Below are 17,757 nucleotides of genomic sequence, written 5' to 3'. Positions count from 1 at the left end.
TCCCGACGCAACATGGTGTAGGGCTACAGGGGCTGACGTGGAACAAAGGAGGCCCCCAGCCCGAGAGGCCGGCCCGCCGATTGGTGGGCCCCGATCGCGGGCCAGGCCATAGCGATGACCCCCCCCCCCCCCGCCGGGGTCGGACCCTCCTCAGCGCCCCCCCCCCCCCCCCCCAGGATGCCAGGTTATCACCGCCAGGGGTCGGGCCCCAGGCGGCCCTACCGACTGGAAGGGGGTTCAAGGGTTTCCAAGGGGCCTCATCATGTTTGGGGAGGTGAGTGGAGGGGTCAATAAATCCAAGGGAGCAAGCCTGGAAGGGGAGGGGCGGCGGGAATCAAAATGGTTCTCCGATATGTGAGTAGCCGTTCCTGCTGGCCCGATCCGCTCACCGGCAGGAAATCCCTCTAAATGCCGGCTCGGCAGGGGGAAACTCCCTTCCGGAAACACCCCGCTAAACCCGCCCAATAGCAGACTTTAACATTTGTCCACTGAATCGCTCCCTTTGTCTTTGACAATGATCTCGAAGAGCTTCTACACCACTAATGCTGTCCTTATTGGCCGAGTTACCAATGTGAACCCTCGCCTCTATATCCAATAAACTGACCTGAGGAAAGGGCCATTACCAGGTTCACTGCCTGAAGATGATTGAATATCTCATTACATTGCATTCAGGATTTTTACTGATGTTTAGGGATTTCTGGGGAAACTGACGCATGATTGAGTGGTTTCTGCATTTGGGAGATTACGTTCTCCCGCCGGAGAATTGTAACTGATTTACGTTCCCCATGGGAGCGCAAATAGGGAATCAATTCAGTATCCCTTACCATGCAAATTTCTGCCTGGCGAGGAATGTGAGCAATTCCTGCGGGAATCCCACCATCGGGCTGCCATTGCGAGCGGGTGGCCAATGGCGAAAATTCAGGACCAATACTAATCGGTGTCCGGTTGACGCCTCACAGGTGTAGCCGGTGACTCCCGGGCGCCAGCTGAATGCGGCACCAAGTTGACCACGCATATGTAAATAAGCCTAATGACTCATTTAAATACGATTATCTGGATTGCACCCAGTGAGGGCGCGACCCAGATTGCTCCGGCCGAACCAGTCGGGTGATTCGCAATTAGCCCGGAGCCCGATTCTGGGCTCTCGCAGGAGTCACCCGTTCCGTCTGTCCACGCGCCGGGTGCAATGCGGAGGCTGAATCGCACCTCTCGTTTCTGGAATCCATCCAGCAATCACCCAACAGGCAATTCAACAAATGGGGGTACGTATGGGTGCCAACTTCCCACAACTGTGCAGCCCAAATATCCAGCCTCACTCCCATCCAGCCCCACCCCCTCCTCCTTTCCTCCTGCAGTTTGCAGCTGGCATTTCTGGCATTTTATTTAAGTGTTAGATGAAATAAAGAGGGTTTTAAATGCTTCTCAATCTGTTGATTTAAACCATTATTGACATTCTGGGCAATCAGATTAAGGCATCAAGGTTTGTTATGGTTATGTTCCCTTCAAATTATATTAGAAAGCTTTCAAATGCTGGTTTCCAGAGACTTGGCAACACTCTCACATATCAAGGAAATCTTGACATAGAATGGTCCTGTTGTTAGTCGTTACTGCATAAAGAAACAGGTTATTAATGGATGTTCAATGGCAATAGAAAATGTAGGATGTGTATCTCCTCAAATCTGAATTGAAGGTTTATGATTCTTCAATATTATTTGATTTCTATCTTTCATCTAAGTAATGGAGGTACAAGTGATTATCAGATTCACAGTCTTGTAGATCAGCCATTTGTCTTAATGGCATTGTTCAATTTACATTTACGAAATAATACATCAGAAACAGATTGTTCTTTGAAGATTCATTGGTAGAAATGACAGCACATAGCTCTTGTGGAAACGAGCTCCATCTCCACAGTGAGTGCCTGCTCGATTTGTAATCAGCCAACACTGCCGTGCTGAGCGGAACACGTTGAGAGCAACTTTAGCAGCCCACAATTTGGCATCGGTGAAAGGCTGATGGAGGTCAACAATTGTAGGATAGTGTGTGATCAAAAACCATCATCTCATGGCCAATAATATCCCCCTGTCTTCTGTTACCATCAAACTGGGAAACCCACTTTGGCTCAATGGAAGACGCCAGGCATGAATTAGAATAAGGTACCGACCTAGTCAAGCGACAGCAATACAGACCTTCAGTACAAACAGAAAATGCAGGAGAAACTCATCAGGTCTGGCAGCATCTGTGGAGAGCGAAACAGAGGACCTGAACAGAACCCAGCTATCCAACGGCATGTTGCTGGTTTTTTGGGCCTTGGGGAGATTCTCTCCGCCAAAGCTGCACTTGGAGGGATTTCTTACTGGAGAGTGGCACTGCCAGGGTTCCTGGCTGGCACTGCCAGGGTGCAAGGGTGGCAGTACCAAAGTGCCCGGACACCAGGGGGAGCATCTGCCTTGTTCCCGACCACATGGCCATCCCGTGGCTTGGGAGACCCCTCCCCTCCCTCGCCACGTGCTGTTACGACTGGTTCATGTTGATATGAACCAGTGCTATACAGCACCCTGACGAAGTCACCCAGGAGTGGGGGGAGGGGGATTCCTGAGCGCAAGGTGAAACCGAGCAGTAAGGTCCATTTAAATATTCAGATCTGGATCTCACCCAGCGAGGGTTGGATCCAGACTGTAGCGGAGCGAGTAAACATCCCCACAATATTCAGTCGAACCCCACTGTAAGCCATGTCTGCCAAGGTCAAAGTATACATGTCCCGTTTAATAAGACCAAAGGTGCTCTGCTCCACCACAGACACGGTAGCTCTCATTTCCAATACCATCTGGACCACAATACCAAATGGCCGTTCACCTGTATCAGAACCCGAATAGGGGCCACACTTGTGCCAAACAGTTTAAATGTATCGCAGCCTCATCCTCTGTCTCTTCCGGGTCACCCAGATGCAAGGCCCGACCCCAGGGCTGACGCCAACCTCAGCCGGGGCACCTGGACCTCTGGATCTCCTGTAGCCTGACTGGTTACGCCTAGACTGGGGCTCACACAAGGGCCAGAATCTCCTTCAGCCGAGTCCAGGCATGTCCTACGTCTTGCAGGCCAGACCTTTGCCCAGAGGCCAGAGTTGTTGCGGCGGATAGTCTGAGCCACAGGAATACCGCGTGAGCGGCTGTTCCCCAAAACGGTCGCCTCCATCCCTTGTATTTACTGGAAGTCGCATTCCGTGCTCTCTTGGGGCAAAGAAATCTGTAACACCTGTTGAAAAGTCAGGGAGGTTTCGCCCCAAAGTTTTTTCTGCGTTTCCATTCTATTTATACCGCAGACCAAACAATCACAGGGCATATCTGATAAAGCAGTTCCATACTCACAAAACTCGGCTATCTTCCGTAGCTGTGATCTGAGCCCGGTGGCAAACTCACCAGGGGACATCTCCACCGTATTTAAATGATACCTTTGAATGATTGCTGACGCAGTCGGGTTAAAGGTTGCGCCACGAGTTGGTCGAATGATTGTATCTGGTGCCGCCGAGTACATAAGACTCTGATCACTCTGAATGTGTGGGCCCCACAGGCCATCAACACTATGACTGTATGCCGCTTGTTCTCTGTGATGTTGTTGGGCCAGAAGAAGTAAAGCATCCTTTCTGAGTACTGGTTCCAGTCTTCAACACCGGCGTCAAATGCATCTAACCCCCCAAACGGGGAGATAGAGAACCTAGTGATGTGGTGTAATTACAGCAATCACCCCCTCAATTCCAGCAAAACGAAAGAGCTGGTCATTGACTTCAGGAAGCAAAGTGCTGTACACACCCCTGTCAGCATCAACGGGGCCGAGGTGGAGATGGTTAGCAGTTTCACATTCCTAGGGGTGCAATCACCAGAAATCTGCCCTGGTCCACCCACGTCAACGCTACCACCAAGAAAGCACAACAGCGCCTATACTTCCTCAGGAAACGAAGGAAATTTGACATATCCACATTAACTCTTCCCAACTTTTACAGGTGCACTATAGAAAGCATCCTATCGGGCTGCATCACAGCCTGGTATGGCAACTGCTCGGCCCAAGGCAGTAAGAAACTACAGAGAGTCGTGAACACCGCCCAGTCCATCATGCGAACCCGCCTCCCATCCATTGACTCCGTCTACACCTCCCGCTGCCTTGGGAAAGCGGGCACCATAACCACAGACCCCTCCCACCCGGCTTACTCACTCTTCCAACTTCTTCAATCGGTTAGGATACAAAAGCCTGAGAACACACACTAATGGGTTCAAAAACAGCTTCTTCCCCGCTGTTACCAGAATGACCCTCTTATGGACTGAACTGATCTCTCCGCACATCTTCTCTACTGAGTAGTACTACACTCCTGTATGCTTCACCCGATGTCTTTGTGTATGCATTTACATTGTGTATTTATGTATTCCCTATGTATTTTTCTCATGTATGGAATGATCTGTCTGAACTGTACGCAGAGCAATCCTTTTCACTGCATCTCGGTAAACGTGGCAATAAGCAAATCCAATTCAATCCAATTGATTCCAACCTGGGCCCAGAAAATGGGGGAGGTGGCTCAGTAGAGTAGGTTGTAGCATCGTCAGCGCACCAGTCTACTCCTCGTCATCGTCGATATACTAAGGAGATGGGGAGTCTACAGGGAGTAAGAATAAAGAACTTTGGTTTATTTCCAGTTCCGTTACGTACAATTCCCCGTAGATCCCTCCCGTTCTCTCCACCGTTGGTGCGTCACTGGCCAACCTTTTATACATGGCTGAATGGAGTTCCCCCGCCCCGCAGCGGGGGTCCTCTTACTCCGCGAGAACCAAGCCAAGATAATAATTCCCACCCCGTAAGTGGGTAGCACGGTAGCATAGTGGTTAGCACTATGGCTTCACAGCTCCAGGGTCCCAGGTTCGATTACTGGCTTGGGTCACTGTCTGTGCGGAGTCTGCACGTCCTCCCCGTGTGTGCGTGGGTTTCCTCCGGGTGCTCTGGTTTCCTCCCACAGTCCAAAGATGTGCAGGTTAGGTGGGCTGGCCATGCTAAATTGCCCTGAGGTTAGGTGGGGTTGCTGGGTTACAGAGATGGAGTGGAGATGTGGGCTTAGGTAAGGTGCTCTTTCCAAGAGCCAGTGCAGACTCGATGGGCTGAATGGCCTCCTTCTGCACTGTAAATTCTATTGTATCCATGATGAAGACCCGTACGGTATATGCTATCGCCATTGGCTGTGGCAGGACCAGACCATCCCATTGGTGGCCAATGGTGATCTGCCTCCGCCGCAGGAAAACCCGCCATGGGGGGCACTGGAGAATTCTGCCCAACGTTTTGAGTCCGTATGACTCTTCTTCAGCGCTTTGGTCTCACATTCACCTACCCACCTGCTAAACACCAAAAGCAGCAGATTACGGACATGACAAGTGGCCCCACAACCAAGTGATTAGAGGAAAAGTTTGCGATCAAACCCATGCCGCCTCCCGTGACTACACCTCCTGCTGCCTTGGGAAAGCGGGCAACAAGATCAAAGACCCCTCCCACCTGGCTCACTCACTCTTCCAACTTCTCCATTGGGCAGGAGATACAGAAGTCTGAGAACACACACGAACAGATTCAAAAACAGCTTCTTCCCCTCTGTTACCAGACTCCTAAACGACCCTGTTATGGACAGAACTGATCTCTCTACGCATCTTCTCTACTGAGTAGTATGCTTACACTCCTGTATGCTTCACCCGATGCCCATGTCTCTGTATTTACATTGTGTATTTTATGTTTGCCCTATTATGTATTTTCTTTTCAGGTACGGAATGATCTGAACCTGACGCAGAACAATACTTTTCACAGTACCTCGATACACGTGACAATGAACAAATCCAATGCAACCCAATCCATCCCACCTGCTCATCAATTTACACCTGGGAAAATCTGAAATTCAGGCAGCTCCCACCGGAGATGCGTTCCTGACAAAAACAGACCCTGCTCCTGCTTCTTGTCTCCAGTGGGAAGATCCAGCCCAACAGTGGCAAAGCTTTGCACTTGAGTGTTTGCAAGCATCTTCAGTCAAGTGGATAATTTGAGTGGGCCTCACACCACGGTCCCCGCCATCATAGATGTCAGTGAAATCATTTCAGGGGCTCTGGATTTAGCTGCGCTTTTCAAGCATTTCTTCGTTTCAGTCCCTCCAGGCGTCGATGATATCGGGTTAAGTGGCTTTCATTTCCCTTCTGTGCCACAGCAGAGATCTACATGTATAAAGTTGCTCGTAAGCCGGAGATTTTGAGCATCCTGGCTGTACTCTGGTTCCTTTTTAATGACAGATAGTAGATGGTGCATGGTGTGTGAGTGACTGATTCTTCATTGAGTACAATTTTATCTTTTACAATTGCGAGCTCTTCTTGCAAAGCTTCCGTAAGAATATCGTCTTAGTGGGATTGTCGGTCTCCCGTCGGTAGCTAAGCCATTCCGAGAATGTTTGACTCATGGTGAGAATTGTCTGTCCCACTGCTCGAGGTTGAATTGCTATCTATGACTTGCAGGTTCACAGTGAAGATCTTTTGTCAATTCCTGTGAAAAGGTACAGCACGGTGGTGCGGTGGTTAGCACCGCTGCTTCACAGCGCCGAGGTCCCAGGTTCGATCTCGACCCTGGGTCACTGCCCATGTGGAGTTTGCACATTCTCCCCGTGTTTGAGTGGGTTTCGCCCACACAGCCCAAAGATGTGCAGGCTGGGTGGATTGGACACGATAAATTTCCCCTTAATTGGAAAAAATGAATTGGGTATTCTAAATTTATTTTTTTAAAAGGTGACTTTGCAGTTCCGTCATGAAAATCCTTTGGGTGGGATTCGCCGTTCCACCAGACCCGTATTCTGGTGCGTCGCGCCCCCGCCAGCAGCGGGATCCTCCGTCCCGGCAATTGGCCAATGGCGTTTCCCATTGTGGGCACTCCCATGCCGTCGGGAAATCTGTGGGCGTGAGAGCCCTGCAGACGAAGTGGAGGATCCCGCCCACATCGTGTTCATGGTCTGAAGCAAAAATCCACAACGTATCATTATGTGCATTGCAATGTCAGGTCATGTGTCTGCATGCCGGGTAACAGTAGTTTCCAGTTTCCGGCTGAATTGTCTGGTCCCGCCACAGGTCAATGGTCTTTTGGCTGGGCTGCCGAACCTCCCGTGGCTGGGCTGGCAAATTCAGGAAATCAGTGCCGCTCGTATAGATGTGGGCAGCAAGGTAGCATAGTGGTTAGCAAAAATCCTTCACAGCTGCAGGGTCCCAGGTTCAATTCCTGGCTTGGGTCACTGTCTGCGCGGAGTCTGCACGTTCTCCCCGTGTGTGCGTGGGTTTCCTCCGGGTGCTCCGGTTTCCTCCCACAGTCCAAAGATGTGCAGGTTAGGTGAATTGGCCAGGCTAAATTGCCCTCAGGGTCCAAATTGCACTTAGTTTTAGGTGGGGTTACTGGGTTATGGGGATAGGGTGGAGGTATGGGCTTGGGTAGGGTGCTCTTTCCAAGAGCCGGTACAGACTCGATGGGCCGAATGGCCTCCTTCTGCACTGTAAATCCTATGAAGTTCTATGAAATTCTATGTGATGAGAGTCTTGTTTATAATATATTAACTTGTATTGATCGCAAGTGAAAAGTCTTTGAGCGGTGTTAATCCAACTCTGATGGGATCTGCCCATAATTCACTAACTGGCAGAAAATTTAGCAATCCCGTTCGGATGCCCCGTAACAAAGGGTGACCTATCGGAAGTAGGAATGTCAGTTTTGTGCAGCAGGGAATGTTTTCCTGGGTTTCGAGATTAAGGTTCATTGCTACGTTTTCGTTGGAGATTTTTTGTTGTTGTTCTGAGCAGTGCAATGTCTGGCCAGGAATTACTTATTGATCACCTTGGTGCATTTCCCCTGCATTGGCATTCTTCAACTCAATGAGTGTTGTGTTCTGCCTTAAAATATGCCATTGGTTACCAGGCCATTTCAGAGCGCTGTCGCGGTTGGGCGGGGCCAGGAAGTGCAGTGAGCAGTTGAAAAGTCCACTAACCTCGGCAAGTCCGGAAAATTCAGCCCCATTTGTGCCAACTGATTAATTATGTTTGCACTGGAGCAAAGCAAAACTGTTGTGCTTTTGCCGACTTGGACTCGTGGCGAGGAAGGTTTTTCTTGGAGTTCTCGGTAAAAGAATTTACAGCATTGCTGTGTAAACTAAGTGCTGGGTGCGCACTGTTGCCTGGTTGACTTTGCACATCCCACCTTTTAGGGACGAGACTCTGTAATGCGCTGTCAATGCTCTGCCAGTTACCAGCAATTGACATTTGACTGCCTGGCCTGTCATTTCCTTGAAGTGCCTGTCACATTCACCACCCTCCAGTCATCCAGCATCGTTTAACTTTCTGTAGAATTGTAGAAAATTACAGGCCGAGCCTCCCCCATTTTCTTCCCTCAGCTCTGTCAGGAGCTTCAGGTACAAATCATCAAATGCCATTCTATTAGAGAGGATTACTGTTTTTTCCCATGGCAGAGCCCCGTGCTGGCTGACTGTGAAAATACTTTCAGAGAGAATGTACCTCAGTGGGTTGCAGTCTCTTTAAGAGTTCAATTTAACACCCTAAGTTGTTTTGACGCACTTCAGTTTTTCTTTCTTTGAATGCCCTCTTCATATTTGAATGATCGGGTTAATTACCATTGAGTAGCCAGTGATGGAAGAATGGCAGATATGAAGATCATGAGTTTGAACCGCGATAATTAACGTAGTTATTGATCTTAACTGGCGCAGGAACATCCGTGCTTCAAATTTCTCAGACAGCAAATCATGCTTTTCAATTTACTGGGGTGATTGCAGAAAGGGCCACTAAATTGCCGGTACATAAGGCAGCTCGCTAAACTACGTACATTTGTTTTTTTTTATAAATTTAGAGTACCCAATTTTTTTTTCCAATGAAGGGGCAATGTAGCATTGCCAATCCACCTGCCCGGCACCTCTGTGCATTTGTGGTGATAAGGCACAGGGAGAATGTGCAAACTCCACACGGACGGTGACCTAGGGCCGGGATCGAACCTGAGACCTCGGCGCCGTCAGGCAGCAGTGCTAACCACTGCGCCACCCTGCCGCCAATTCCATGCATTGCGTCAAGTTAATTTGTCACAGTCGAATCAATGATTTTGTTATCAAAAGAAAGATTTTGGAATAGGTGAGTAAATGTTTGGTCAGAGTTGAGACAGGCAATGATCAGGATGGAGGTGGTCTAATACACAAAATACTTGACTTCTTGACATCAAAATGATGTTTTTTAAATCTGTCCTGATTTGGACCGTCCGTGTTTATGTGGCAATCTGTAATGAAGATCGAGGAAACAGGTTAAGGCAGAGGATTTGCAGACATCCCCAGAATTTCTTTCCCTATTCGGACGCGCGCTGAGTACTGAACAGGCAAATCTCCCTCTAATTGGCCTCACATTGGAGTCTCCGATGCAACAAAGCATTGTAGTTTTAATAAGGACACGGGGAGTCCAAACGTGGCAAACATTGGAACAAAGCTTTATTTGTAAACAGTAGATTTACACTCCCTGTTAGGGCCCTACCGCAGGCACGGTAGCACAGTGGTTAGCACTGTTGCTTTTTAGCGCCAGGGTCCCAGGTTCGATTCGCGGCTGGACTGTATAGATTCTGCACGTTCTCCCCGTGCCTGTGTGGGTTTCCTCCGGGTACTCCGGTTTCCTCCCACAAATCCCGAAAGACGTGCTGTTAGGCAATTTGGACATTCTGAATTCTCCCTCTGTGTACCCGAGCAGGCGCCGGAATGTGGCGGCTTGGGGCTTTTCACAGTAACTTCATTGCAGTGTTAATGTAAGCTTACTTGTGACAGTAAAGATTAATTATAAGATTATAATTCTCTGTTTGGTGCGTTACTGGCCGACCTTATATTTGATTTGATTTGATTTGATTTATTGTCACATGTACCGAAGTACAGTGAAAAGTATTTTTCTGCGGCCGAGGGAACGTACACAGTACGTACATAGTAGACAAAAAAATAATCAACAGAGAACATTGACAAATGGTACATCGACAAACAGTGTTTGGTTACAGTGCAGAACAAGGTGCCAAACAAAGCAAATACATGAGCAAGAGCAGCATAGGGTGTCGTGAATAGTGTTCTTACAGGGAACACACCAATCTGAGGAGGGTCGTTGAGGAGTCTGGTAGCTGTGGGGAAGAAGCTGTTCCTCTGTCTGGATGTGCGGGTCTTCAGACTTCTGTACCTTCTGCCTGATGGAAGGGTCTGGAAGAAGACAATGCCTGGGTGGGAGGGGTCTCTGATAATGCTATCAGCCTTCCTGAGGCAGCGGGAGGTGTATACAGAATCAATGTGGGGGTGGCAAGTTTGTGTGATGCGTTGGGCTGAGTTCACCACATTCTGCAGTTTCTTGTGATCTTGGACCGAGCAGTTGCCATACCAGGCTGTGATGCAGCTCGATAGGATGCTCTCTATCGCACATCTGTAGAAGTTTGTGAGAGTCGATGCAGACATGCCAAATTTCTTTAGCTCCTGTAGGAAGTAGAGACGTTGTTGGGCTGTTTTGACTGTTGTATCAACGCGAGTGGACGAGGACAGACTGTTGGTGATGTAGGATGTAGGAACTTAAAGCTATCGACCATCTTCACTTCAGAGCCATTGATGCAGACGGAAGTGTGTGTCGTGCTACGCTTCCTGAAGTCAATGATCAGTTCCTTGGTCTTTCCATCATTTAGAGAGAGGTTGTTTTTGGTACACCATGCAACCAAGTGATTTATCTCTCTCCTGTCGTCTGATTCGTCGTTGTTTGAGATACGGCCCACCATAGTCATATCATCCGCAAACTTATAGATTGAGTTGGAGTTAAATCTTGCCATACAGTAATGTGTGTACAGATAGTACAGTAGAGGACTAAGCACACATCCCTGCGGTGCCCCGGTGTTGAGGACTATTGTGGAGGAGGTGCTGTTGCCGATCCTGACAGATTGCGGTCTGTTGGTGAGGAAGGCAAGGATCCAGCTGCACAGGGAGGGATCAAGTCCAAGATTGCAGAGTTTGGTTATTAGTCTTGTCGGGATAATGATGTTGAAGGCGGAGCTGTATTCGATGAACAGTAGTCTCACATAGGTGTCCCTGTTGTCGTGGTGTTTGAGTGTTAAGTGTAGAGCCAGGGAGATAGCGTCTGCTGTGGACTGGTTGCAGTGATAGGCAAACTGTAGTGGATCGAGACCATCTGGGAGGCTGGCGTTGATCTGTCTCATGACTAGCCACTCGAAGCATTTCATAATAACAGACATCAGGACCACCGGTCGGTAGTCGTTGAGGCAGGGTACCTTGTTCTTCTTTGGTACTGGCGTTATGGTGGTCTTCTTGAAAGAGCGGAGGAGTGAGGTGGTGAAGATATCTACGAATATACACTGGATAATTGAGATATCCCAGCATTAGAGGGGGAGCTCGTACTCTGCAACATCCCACCCCATAGGCCTCGTGCAGGATATTACATTCCCTGCCCCCCCCAGTCCGCGGACCCCCTTGATGAGCGATGAGATGGAGGAGAAGGCGGAGGATATCGGAGTCTCTTCGGTTCCGATAGGCCCTCATGGAGTTCCTGCGCTGTTGATGTATATCGCGCTGGCGAACGCTATTGGCGGCAGGAACGGGTGTGGTGGATGATTGTCAGGAGGTGGCTGAACCGTGGAGTCGCCGTCAGAGACCTCCGAGGTCTACGTCTCCATCTCAGAGTCTGACGAGGTAACATCGGGTGTGGTTGGCATCGAGAGAGACTGGAGGCGTCACAGCCGGCTGGTTCGGCAATGGAGCCGAAGGATCCAGGACAGTTTTCTTTCGAGGTACTTCACGAGGGACCAACCGCGTAAGCGAAAGTGATATAGGTGTTGCTTCGTTCGTTGCTTCCCGACTCGAACTTCATCGGGGTTTGATGGACAACAATCCCAGAGAACCAGTGAATGATGTCACTGGCATTACCAATGAAAACCACGTTGTCAAGTCCGAAGTGGCAAAGGGGTCGATGTCAAACTGGGCAACACCCTTGCGAATCTTGGTTACGGCGTACCTTCACGCCGATGTCCACCAGAATCAAACTCAGCCATGTACGAGGTCCATGACCCATTAACATCTCAGCAGGGACTAGCTCAGTTACTGCGTGTAGTGTGGGCCTGTAGGAAAATAAAAATCTTACCAGTCTTGTGTCCATAGAGCCTGATGTCTGTTTTTGAGCCCCCGTTCAACTGTCTGTACAGACCTCTTTGCCAAAACATTTGATGCCAGACGATATGACGCGGTGCGGAGGTGGTGAATTGCGTTGCTCTTCACAAAAGTGGCAAACTCACCACTCGCGAAGCAGGCCCCGTTATCAGTCACGAGCACCTCTGGGATTCTGTGGGTAGATGAGGAAATGCGCAATCACTCGATGGTCGCCCAGGAGGTGAACGTCGCCATCTTGTGGACCTCCAGCCACTTGGGTGGTCGTCCACCAGGATGAGAAACATCAAATCCAAGAAGGAACCTGCAAAGTCGGCGTGCACGTGGGCGCAAGGACATCCCGGCCATTCACGAGGGTGGAGGGGTGCCACCGTGGGGAGCTTCTAACGTTCCTGACAGATGGAGCACTGCTGGCCCAATGCCTCGATCTCCGTGTCCAATTCCGGCCACCAGACGTAGCTTCTCGCCAGCATCATCACTTTGTGCACTCCGGGATGTCCGTTGTGAAGGACCTTTAGTACGGCAGCCTGTCCCTTTGCCCGAACACAACCCTCGTGTCCCACAGGAGGTTACAGTCCCTCATGGTCAACTCCTAAAATTTGGAGAAGAAAGCCTTCAGCTCCCTCGGCACCTGCCGATGCTGCCCACCGTATAACACCACATGACGCTCCTTGGCAAGTACAGGTTCGATCTGCGTACAGTTATGAACCCACGAGGCAGTGGTCAAAAGTGCTCTGCGCCACCTCAGAAACGGCTGCTTCCGTATCCTGTTCCATCTGGAGCGTGTGGTATCGGAACATGAGTAGGGGTCACACGGGGCACTGGCAAACAGTTCATCTTAGCTTCATCCTCAGCTTCACGTGGGTCATCCAGATGCAAGGCCCGGCCCCGGGGCTGATGCCTACCTCGACAGGAGCACCTGGAGAGTTGGCCATCCGGCTGCCTGTGAGTACAACAGGACCGGCTTCCACACATAGCGCACAGGCCAGAATCGCCTTCACAAGAGTCCAGGGACATCACATGTCTTGGCGGCCGGCTTTTCACCCAGAAGCCTGCGTCTCAGCGGCGTTCGGTCTCGGCCGTGGGAGTGACACCCCGAAACGTTCACCTCCATCCCTTGTATGTCCCGGATGCTGCTTCCTGCACTTCATTGGAATAGCTAGACCTGCGTCTGCTAAAAGATAAGGGAGATTTCATTCAAAACCTTGTTCTGTTTCCATAATGTTAATACCGCAGACCAAACGGTCGGGGTGCCTCACGGAGACAAACCATTCCAAACTCACAAAACCCGGCTGTCTCCCTCAGCTCAGATGCAAACTTGGTTACGGACTTACCGGTAGATCTCTCCGCTGTATTAAACCAAGGGCGGCACTGTGGCTCAGTGGTTAGCACTGCTGCCTCACAACGCCAGGACCTGGGTTCATTTCTGGCCTCGGGTGACTGGCTGTGTGGAGTTTGTACGTTCCCCCCGTGTCTACGTGGGTTTCCTCCGGGTGCTCCGGTTTCCTACTACAGTCCAAGATGTGCAGGTTAGGTGGATTGGCCATGCTAAATTGCCCCTCAGTGTCCAGGGTTGTGAAGGTTATGTTATGGGGGTTATGGCGATAGGGTGGGGTGGATGTGGATAGAGTGCTTATTCGAGGGTCAGTGCAGGCTCAATGGGCCGAATGGCCTCCTGCAATGTAGGGATTCTATGATTCTAATATCTTTGAAGGTTTATCGACGCGGTTGGGTTAAAGTGTCAAGAGCTGGTTGAATGTTTGCTCGTTCTCCCTGATATTGTTGGCCCTGAAGAAATAACACATTCATTCAGCGTGTTGGTTCCCATTTTCAACACCAGCGCCAAACAGAGGCATAGCGAATCAAAGAAATCCAAACCTGGGTCCAGAAAATCAGGGTGGTGTCTCAGCTGAGTAGGTTGCAGCATCGACAGTAAACCAGCTTATTTCTCATCGCCAGTTTAATAAGGACATGGGGGAGTTCACATTGAATAAAAATAAGAAAAAGATGTATTTACAAATAGTGGGCGAAATTCTCCCAACGGGAGACAAAGTGTCGACGCCGGAGTGAAAACCGGAGTACTTCACTCCGGCGTCGGAGGCCGCTCCTCGCTCCCTATTCTCCCACCCCCAGGGGGCTAGGAGCGGCGCCGCGTCAAAGTGGCGCCGCGTAAATGACGCAGCCGGCGGCGCTTAAATTACATCACCCGTCCTCCCCGCGGGCTCCCCACAAGACAAGTCGGAGTGATCTTGTGGGTTGGCGGAGGAAAAAGAGTACGTCTTTTAGAGACGCCGGCTCACCGATCGGTGGGCACCGATCGCGGGCCAGACCCCTATTGAGCACCCCCCGGTGCTCGATCCTCCCTCCCCCCCCCCCCCCCCCCCCCCCCCCCCCCACAGGCCGCACACGCAACATTCGCACGCTGTTCACGCCGGCTGCGACCAGGTGTGGTTGGCGCCGGCTTGATCCCATCGGATTGGGCAGGCCGCTCGGCCCATCCGGGCCAGAGAATCGCCGGTCAACCGTTAGAAACGGTGAGTGGCGATTCTCCGGGCAGCCTGTTGTAAAACACCGCACGCCGTTTTGGGGGGGGTGGGAGAATCGCGTGTGGGTGCCAGGGCAGCATGGCGGGAATCGCCCGGCACTCCCGCGATTCTCCCACCCGGCGTGGGGGTCGGAGAATCGCGCCCAATATTTTTACACTTCCTGGGAGGTCCGTACTGGGTAATTCTCTGTTGATCCCTGACTGGCCGATCTTACATATATTGGGTATTGAGAAACCCCATCCCCAGCGAGGGAGCTCGTACTCCACAAGGAGATGCGGAAGGCAGCCATTCCCACCCTCTAGGCCCCCGTGCTGCATATTACAACAGTTCTCGCTAATTTGCAATTGACATTGTTTCCTGTGTGAGCGGGCATTGCTTTAGAAGTAGAATGACCTGGTGGCTGTGTAGATTTGGTACCCTTCCAAGTAAGTTTTCTCGATATCTTGCTCTAAGAAATTGGATGGAAGAATACATCAATATTCTAGAGACCACAATGAAATGAAATGAAAATGGAAATCGCTGATTGTCACAAGTCGGCTTTAATGAAGTTACTGTGAAAAGCCCCTAGTCGCCACATTCCGGCACCTGTTCGGGGAGGCTGGTACGGGAATTGAACCGTGCTGCTGGCCTGCCTTGGTCTGCTTTCAAAGCCAGCGATTTAGCCCAGTGTGCTAAACAATAACCTTTGAATGATCTTATCCTAGGATTGAAGTCAGTCTTACAGCTATGACCAGGATTTTGCTCAAGGTTCCCATCCCCTACCCTGGCTTAAATGTTGCAAGCGAGCGAGCCCACCCTCACCTGGCCGCCTTGCCTCGTGGCCATTAGCTTGCGAATTGAGCTCCCCGGCTGGGAAGAGAGTCCTGCCTCCAAAAGCTGCTGGCCAGCCAACCAGCCAGACATTCTCTGGTCCCAGAAGCGCCAACGGCAACTTGTCGCTGGAGCTGGATGCAAAGGTAACTGGGGTGGGGAGGGGTAGGTACCAGCGGCAGTGCATTAGTCTCTTCAGTGGCTATTAATTGGCCTCAGTTGGCCCATGGGCAGCAGCACCTCATACTTACTCTGGACAGTAATTTATTAATTGTTCAACATTCCAAGCCTGGGAAGAGAAATTAGCTCTTGGAAAACCTTTTGATTAAAACATCAAGGTTCAGCCATTTCTGGCAGGTGTTGAATGTACACATCTGGCAGCATGTGCATTTCCCCTCGTCTGTTTGTGTTCAAGCCAAAAATAGCAAATAAACTCTCTGATACGAACAAAATAATGCTCTGCTCTTCCCTTTCCAGATTTTAACGGGCCATTGTGCTCCACTGAAGGATTGACACAAGAGAAATGTCCAATTAGCAAGTTCGAAATTATTAACAGTGACTGTCACACTATTAGTGGGTATGGAGGGGGTTAATCTGTTTGCTGTCATGCAAAAGGTATAAAGCAGGTTTTCACCTTTGGGAAATCCCTCTCAGAATTATGCATTATTTCAAGCCACAGCTGTTATGTGTAATTTTCTTTTAACTCTGGTTTTTGCTAATTGGAGGTCATTACAAAGGGCAATTGTTTGGGTGGGCAGCAGTGGTTGGCATCGAGCAGTCTTCAAATGATCCAGCGTGTTTATGCACAGGATCAAGACAGTGATATGGGGAGGTGGGAGGTATATTCTAAACACTTTGCTCACTGAGTGTGGCCTGCAGTAGTTGCTTTAGGCACTTCTGTGAGGGTGCAACAGACCCGTGTTTTCCAGAACCCAGTTAACGCCTGTATTGCAGAGGGCATGGCAAAAAGGTATTAGGCCTCTATTTTGAATCTGGAAAGAACATAGTGCCTATTTCAGATACGGATCATGGACCCCTATTCTTTTAGCTGCACAAATATTAGGGGTAACTTACTTCCGGCTTGTAATGAACAGGGAATATTGGAGGCTAAGAATTCAAAAAGGTTGGACCATCTCACAGAATCCCTACAATGGCCATTCGGCCCATTGAGCCTGTACCGACCCTCTGACAGAGAACCCTACCGAGGCCCACACCCCACCCTATCCCCATTTAACCTTTGGACAGTCAGGGACGATTTGATCACGGCCAATCCACCCAGCCTGCACAACTGTGGGAGGAAACCGGAGCACCCGGAGAAAATCCACTGGGAGAACATGCAAACTCCACACAGACAGTCACCCGAACCCGGAATTGAACCCGGGTCCCTGGTGCTGTGAGGCAGCCGTGCTAACCACTGTGCCGCCCACCGTGCCGCCCGGCCATCATTTCACAACACAAATTTGAATAAAGCGTGTTCATATTTCTGATTATTTTTAAGAGCTCTCTCTCTCTTTTGAATGAGGCCGTGCATTGCCCATGTTTCAAAGGCCTGTTGTACAGCATGGATTGGCACTGACATAAGCTGGGTAGACTAATTGCAAAGTTCCAATTTACTGAAGTGTTGCGAGATAATCTTGCATCACTTCAGCTGCACATGAGCTACTTTCATAATGGCAGCCTTGCATTTAATTCCATCCTGGCTGGTTGCAGTCAAGGAGACAAATTGCATCTGAAAAGATCATTGAGAGGGAGTGCTTTTCTTTGACCGCAAAGATTGTCCCCACCATTCTTGAAACAAAAGCCCCAAACACAATGCATGTGAGCATCTTTGATACAAAAAGCTGAAAAAAGACTGTTCTTTGTTTTTGTTTTTGCAATTCTACCTCAGGGACCAGGATTTCAGTAAACCGGGCATCCTCACTGTGATTCATTTTGAATGGCAGACTTTTCAATTGATTCTTTTCCCTCTGTGACTCCTGCTAACATAGCCCACAGGGCTGTCCATCACCACACTTGAGCAAACTACTTTCTCTCCTGCAGAACGTGACGAATGTGGAAGAGGACAGCACAGCTGTCACGAGATGGCAATTTGCACAAACACAGTCCGAGGCCACCGATGTACCTGTAAACCTGGCCATGTGGGCAATGGCACCATCTGTCGAGGTAGGAACTGCAGCTGTTTTT

At 50.0% G+C, this 17,757-nt stretch overlaps 1 protein-coding gene across 5 annotated transcripts in view; it reads left to right on the top strand.

Moving 5' to 3' along the window:
• Window positions 1-17,757, top strand: part of LOC119971968 (protein kinase C-binding protein NELL1-like) — a 926,238-nt gene that overhangs the window by 589,194 nt on the left and 319,287 nt on the right. For 4 of the 5 annotated variants that reach the window (XM_038808351.1, XM_038808348.1, XM_038808349.1 and 1 more), the window contains one exon: window positions 17,614-17,736. The exons of the other annotated variant lie outside the window; for it this stretch is intronic. In XM_038808351.1, coding sequence (XP_038664279.1) covers window positions 17,614-17,736 — 123 coding nt within the window. The remainder of the gene's footprint in view (window positions 1-17,613; window positions 17,737-17,757) is intronic. 5 annotated transcript variants of the gene reach the window in all.

This window comes from Scyliorhinus canicula, chromosome 9 (assembly GCF_902713615.1).
Source record: "Scyliorhinus canicula chromosome 9, sScyCan1.1, whole genome shotgun sequence".
NCBI lineage: Eukaryota > Metazoa > Chordata > Chondrichthyes > Carcharhiniformes > Scyliorhinidae > Scyliorhinus > Scyliorhinus canicula.
Note: the sequence above shows the minus strand (reverse complement) of the source record. Positions and strands in the feature narration are given on the sequence as shown.